The following is a 6794-nucleotide window of genomic DNA, read 5'->3' as shown; positions in this document are numbered from 1 at the left end:
AGACCAGATGCACTAAAGTTGGCATGCAAATTCATTTCATGAAACTATAAATATAAATCAGCTTAATTGATGTGAGTGGTCGTGCACTCTCGTCCCTTAAGAAAGATGGGGAGTTCAAACCACTCTTATATGGAAAAATTAATATGGCTAGCACTTTATCTCTTAATTAGGCCGATCAGTACGAACATGGATAAGGCTGAGTATTGTCAATTGTTATAACATGTTATGTGTTTGTAGTTATCATGCTAGACCTTGGTCCATTGTATAATTTGCCGAGTAGTTATCATGTTATGTGTCTACAATTACCATATGGATGTTATTTTTGGATCAAGGTACATACTACAAGGTAGACCTTGGTCCATTATATAATTTGTCGAATATTGTATGGATTTAAATGTGCCTCTTATAGTTAGAATTTGTTCAAAACACCTCGTGGTCTAAAAAAAAAAACTATAGAAATAGCGTCAAACTGAGAAACATTTACCATAACATTCAATATTTGAACTCTACATACATAGATGTTTCACTTAAGAAAAATTACGAGTGTGGCAAAGCATTTACCACATCAATAATAATAAAAATTTCAGTTATAACATTTACTCAAAATTTTATGAATTGCTTAATAGATTATTTTGAAATAATAATAGTGACAATTAATCAGAAATGTCACAATACAAAGCTTCAACAATAAAGGAAGGAGGAGTGACATTCACTCCTCCCAGCCTCACATATGACATAGAACCATCCCTAGCTAACAAATGCAAGACCGATTTGCAGTCACAACAAAAAAAAAAAAAAAAAATCAAATTTGTTTATGGAAAATTAAATGTATAAGTATTTAATTCACCAACAACTTTTTATAGGTAAATCATTAAAATCTATAGGTATTTAAAAACTAGGTACTAGTTAAATCCATTGGTATGTTGTTTTCTTGTAGTGAGATCGATTAACAAACAAGAAACAAGCATTATCAGAAGCACTTTTCGTTTCTTTAATATCATCAATAATCAAACCAAAAGTCGAAGGGCAAAAATCAAGATTTATCACTTTCTAAATAAATATCACCGAAAATGTAAGAAGTAACTCATCTTGCTATTGTATCTCAGAATACTCTTGCTATAAACAGTGATTATTACTTACCTGTCCAGCATTCAATATTGTATGTGCCAGTAGGAATGTATATGTAAAGGAGACATCATCTAACATTGGAATTGTGTCCTTCACTCTCCTCAACTCTCAAACAGCCTCAAAGTTGTATACATTCTTGTATGGTGCTTGGACATCATCTAACTATATCAGCAGATGCTCCCTCCCATATTCTCGCACAATCACAGGTACACTCGTGGTTGGTATCTGTTGTTATCAAGAAATATGATAATTATATACGGATGTTAACGTCTTGTGCCCGTTTATGAGTTTAACTATGATGCTCACAACAGAACTATTTGTTTTTGGCAATATCACTATCAAGAAATAGTTCAGAAATCAGTAAAATGGTATGGAGTAATATATAAGTGGAAGCAGAAATGCAAGCCTCAAAGTAGCTGTTAATCAAATTGGAAAAAAAACAACCCTTACCATGCCATAATCTGTTATGATCATTGATACGTAGTCTGAAGGAGTAGCATCATATCTGTATGAATCATTTAAAAGCAAATGAATTTAGTAGCAGTAGACAAAAACGTTTAACCTTCTTCATCAGTGAGAACCAAAACTTACATTAAATTCAAAAGCTGAAGGTTTTCTATATTGGCCCAATCCTTCAAATAATTGGCACCCAATCCTCTAGGAACCAGGGAAATGGCATTCGGATTGCCTGAAAAGTTTCAAAATATGCATTAACTGCCTTTCACAGTCCCTTTACTAAATCAATGGGGAAAACATAAAATTCCAGAGAGAACATATAGAAAGACAACAGAAAAGGAAGTAAATACCTACCTAGTTCATTGGAACAGATGGAATCAAGCAGCACTCGCTCATGAAACTTATAAGCTTCACAGCAGAACAGAACAGGAACACTAAAAGCATGAGCAACCATAGAAACGCATGCACTTCCCACTTTCCCGTACACGGTGCCATTAGATAATACAGATGCAGCTCCCAAGAAAACCATTGTGACTTCATGCATAATGTATGAAACAGCATTAATATGTGTGTATGTACAGCTGAGGCCTTTCTTCACCAATCTTCGAAGTAGTGATTGCCCTTCAAACTTGGGACGAGAGTCTACTATGATAACATGAAACTGTCTTCCAATCTCATAAGCATGTAACAGAATCATCTCGATGACAGAGGATGAACTGTATGTTAGAATAACATCACCATTCCTGATTTTTGTAACTGCATGTCCTATTATTACCTTATCTGCTATTACTATCTTTTCATTAATGAAACCATCAATGTCTGAAAATATAGATACCTTTGCTTCTGATTCGGATAGAGCCACGGGTAATTTTGCTATACGAGCCTTTATAAACCGAATTGCATTCCCCATACTGATTGAAAGTGGTCTGCATTCATTAAGAAATGAAACAAAACTACTGACTTTTGCAGTTAAATCTCTACTGAGTGTTTTTCCTGGTGGAGTGGAGTAGTCTCCAATGGCTTCCCGAAATGCCTGTAGCATGGCAACACAGCGTGCATTACTCCCAACAAGATCTCCAGCCAAATGTTGCATTCCCACCTGATTACAAAAACTCATATTACATTCTAAGCTAAATCTTATTTGATCTTACTAGGAAATAATAAATCATTTTTGGCTGACATCCAATTGCAAAGCTAATAGGCATGGCCAAAGAACTTAGTAGCGGACCTCAAGTCCTCAACTAAGTAAAGTCTATTATCTGTCCACAATTATTTAAGAAGCCAACAGAGTAGTTAGATTAAGCTAAGTTGGGTACAACACATGATCAAGCAGTTAGATATACAAACCTTAGGCATTGCTTCAAAAAGCATAATATTATAATCTAAGATTGGGCCAAGGTCACTCAACTGGGCTATAATACACATGGGCCAAACCACACTAAAAGATTGAATTCAACCAATTAGCTAGTCTAACCCATGGCCTTATAAACCGATATATTCTCTCTTATTTTATCAATGTGGGACTTTTAACACATAACAAAGGAATAATACATTATTTTATTAATTAATTATTAACTACAATTAAAGTAAAATTTAATTTCAGTTCCCATTTGACAAGTTCTTGCAGTTAAATTAGAGAGTATAAAATTAAAATAATGATATGATTTTCTCATGCTAAAATAAAGGGGAGGAAGTATACCCTGTATATAGCACGATGTATAGAATCATGTCGGAAGAATTTTAACTCAAGATCAGGAAGTTGATTTCCATGTTCATACTGAGGCAAATGTCGAAACATTTCTACTCTATTTCTAGATTCAGTTTGCTTAACTAATGCACGCTTTTTGGCCTTTTCCACCCGGTCCTTATCATCAAACTGCATACGTGGAGCAGGAACATCATTTTTTCTATCTTTCTCCACTGTTCGGTCACCTCTTTTCTTCTCCAAAGCTGATGTGGATGACATTAGGTTGCTATCTTTCTTCTGTGAAGGTTGCTTCACAGTTTTTGAACTTTGTTCAAATACAGAAGCTGGTGGTGCCACAGAAGGTTTACTTCCTGCAGCTGGTATTAATAACCACAAATAAGAAACACTGAGAAGATACTTTGGTGTATGATTAGAGGATATGCTCAGCTAAAATTTCAGAACTGCCCATTGATACAATATCCAATAGCAACAGTCAAGTAGTAAACAAAACCTCATGATTGGACTGTACTTTTTAATTTAATTTAAGAACATCCAGCATAGTGGAAAAGGATTGGCCACTGTTTCCCTAGCATATATTATCTCACACTATTCATGTAGCAACAATCTACTATTGGAAAGGGAAGAGGTGAACCTTTTGAAGCAGCTTTGGCAGCTCTTTGAGCCTCCTGCAGAGCTCGCCTTTCAGCTTTACTAGTTTTCTCTTTTAGTGGTTTTGAAATTCGTTGTACTTCTTTTGGCTTCTCTGCTACTTCTTGGCAAGCCCTCTCTGCAATATACAGCGAATAGAACTAACTAATTACATATCTTTTGTCCAAAGGCAATCTCTCCAAATGTGGAAAACTCGAACCAAGTACAAGTACAATGTTGAAATGTTAAAAAACTCCAAACAAGTACAAACTATATTTTGAACCCTTGCACACCATCTCGTTACACCCTAAACGATGTTGATTCTAGTTATGATGAACATTGATTGCACTTGTATTATTCATAACAAAAGTAAATATTAGTATATTACACCATAATTACAATTCTGATTAATAAATATCATGTGAAATTGCCAATTAAGTACTGAGTGTAAAGCACAGACTTTTTCTAACATTGGATTTAGGCTCTCAAATACAATCTAAACAATTGAGGACAGGAAGAAACATCACTAATATTTTCCTGGACAAAATTATTGAATTAAATTTCTTCTATGATAATTTTCCTTAATGGTTTTAACATTTTTGCATAATTATCACTAGTATTGATGCATAATTATCAAAAAACCATTTGAATCAAATGGGAAAATCACCATTTTGATACCTCAATTATTTCCCAACTGTCAATGTATTCCCTAGTTTTCAATTTCAACTAATTTGATCCTCAAATTGTTTAAAATTTCTTAAATTAAACACTTCCTAGGGACAAAAATGGTGATTTCTTCATTTTTAAAATTTCTTCCTCAAAGGTTTAATTGACGAAATTTTAAAACATTTGATGAAAATTAAAAATTAAGAACTACATTGACAATTGAAAAATAATTAAGGGACCAAAATGGCAATTTCTCCTAATTAAATTATAACATTTTCAACTTTAATACAAAGCGATTAACAAATTAAAGAAATCACAAAAAAAAAAATAAAAAAATTAAAGAATTATCTGGCAAATTTCAGAGTAACTGAGAACTTTGCAATTAACCTAGACCAAGAAAACAATTTACCAAGCGCTCCACGGGACTTGTTCGCGTTGACCAATTTATCGGCGGCCGCGGTATGTTCAGAGCCGCCGTCGTGAAAAGTCGAAACTGACTTCCGTGAACCGTTGTGGAGAATCCAGTTAGCCGAGTCCATTGAGAACTCACCGTCGACTAGGCCGATTCCGCTAGACGCCGGCGAGCTTCCACGCGCAGTATCAGAGGCGTCGTAGCTCCCAACAGCCGGCTGCTCCTCGTCTTCGTCATAGTCCTTCGAAATCCGCCGCAACGCCTGATTGGGGACCGGGAGGCCGACGGAACGGGAGGGAGCGTCGGAGGCGTGGAGCGGGTGAGGAATAATCATCACAGGAGATAAGGTGTTCCCGGGGGACTGCGACAGTGATGCGAGATGTTCGACAGGGTCAGAATCGGGTGGCCCTGGAGCAAAAAAGCCCACCCGGCGGATGATAGGGTGGTTTGCCCGCGAAGTTCGACGAGGCTCCATTTACAGAGCAGAGCAAACCGACGATGTTTCTGCTATCGAGCAATGGGCGGAATAGCTAACAGATATTTATACGTTCTCTTTGCGTACCAAGAAGCGATGCAGCTTGCTGTATTATATCCCCAAAAACATATCGGATTTACTTTTTTTTTCCTACTTTATTTATAAAAATAAAATTCAATGATTTATGTTTAATTGTAATTATGTAAATATTTGTGTAATTATTAATTTAATTAACATAAAATTATTAGTCAATTATATTAATATTTGTACAATTAATTCTTTACTTACCGTAACAATTACTAGATAATTATACTAATATTGTACAATTATACTTTTATACCTTAGGGTGTGTTTTGTAACCCGGAAAATGATTTCCGGTAATCATTTTCCGGGCTTTTGGTGTTTGGCAACACCTAGAAAATGTGGTCAACGGAAAACATTTTCCGTTGACCACGGTAAATGAGCTCATTTTTTTGGAAAATAACTTCCGGACAAAAAATTCGGAAGTCATTTTTCGGGAACGTAAAATGGCTTCGTGCGACTTTTTTTTTTTTTTGTAAAAAAAATATTTCTAATTTCTAATAAATATTATTGGTTTATATATTTTTATATTTTAGATAAAATAATAAAAATATATAATTATACATTTTCCACTCATTTTTCGGAAAATGAACTCATTTTCCGGAAAATAATTCATTTTCAAGAAAACATTTTCCAGAAGTCATTTTCCTGCTTTCCAAACACATCCTTAAATATAAATCTATATATATAGAGAGAGAGATTACCATAAAATTATCATACCAATTATATAGAAAAATAGGAATGATAATTTATTTTGTTCTCATAATATTATACTTTTAAGTATATATATAAACATAAATAAATAAATAAACACACACACACATACGTACGTACGTACGTACATACGTACATACATACATATACATACATACATTTATNATCATACCAATTATATAGAAAAATAGGAATGATAATTTATTTTGTTCTCATAATATTATACTTTTAAGTATATATATAAACATAAATAAATAAATAAACACACACACACATACGTACGTACGTACGTACATACGTACATACATACATATACATACATACATTTATATATATATATATATATATATATATATATATATATATATATATATATATATATAATCTAACCAATCATGTCTAATTATAATTATACTATTATATAGTAATTATCAAATTAATTAGCATAATAATTATTATTCAATTATACTAATATATGTACAATTAATTTTTTAATTACCATAATAATTATTAGGTAATTATATTAA

General features: G+C 33.4%; 1 protein-coding gene across 3 annotated transcripts; it reads right to left on the bottom strand.

The window, feature by feature from the left end:
- Positions 1–946: 946 nt before the first annotated feature.
- Positions 947–5546, bottom strand: LOC115997283 (translation initiation factor eIF-2B subunit delta-like). Of its 3 annotated transcripts, XM_031236815.1 has the most exons (8): positions 4995–5546; positions 3924–4058; positions 3284–3648; positions 2420–2683; positions 1939–2281; positions 1720–1816; positions 1579–1633; positions 947–1353 (listed from the first exon to the last, which is right to left on the bottom strand). In XM_031236815.1, the coding sequence occupies exons 1-8, from the start codon at positions 5470–5472 to the stop codon at positions 1291–1293; spliced, it is 1800 nt and encodes a 599-aa protein (XP_031092675.1). In that variant the 5' UTR covers positions 5473–5546; the 3' UTR covers positions 947–1290. The 3 variants fall into 3 exon arrangements, with proteins under 3 accessions (XP_031092675.1, XP_031092672.1, XP_031092673.1); XM_031236812.1 differs by having other exon boundaries at positions 1939–2683; XM_031236813.1 differs by having other exon boundaries at positions 1939–2683; positions 3284–3642.
- Between the last annotated feature and the right edge of the window lie 1248 nt (positions 5547–6794).

This window comes from Ipomoea triloba, chromosome 11, assembly GCF_003576645.1.
Source record: "Ipomoea triloba cultivar NCNSP0323 chromosome 11, ASM357664v1".
In the NCBI taxonomy this organism is placed as follows: domain Eukaryota; kingdom Viridiplantae; phylum Streptophyta; class Magnoliopsida; order Solanales; family Convolvulaceae; genus Ipomoea; species Ipomoea triloba.
Note: the sequence above shows the minus strand (reverse complement) of the source record. Positions and strands in the feature narration are given on the sequence as shown.

Coding starts and splice junctions, on each gene's coding strand:
- LOC115997283 (XM_031236812.1), bottom strand. CDS start 5,472: ATGGAGCCTCGTCGAACTTCGCGGGCAAACCACCCTATCATCCGCCGG. Junction 4,059..4,994: donor CAAGTCCCGTGGAGCGCTTG/GTAAATTGTTTT, acceptor TGTATATTGCAG/AGAGGGCTTGCCAAGAAGTA. Junction 1,817..1,938: donor CATCTGTTCCAATGAACTAG/GTAGGTATTTAC, acceptor GAAACTTTTCAG/GCAATCCGAATGCCATTTCC.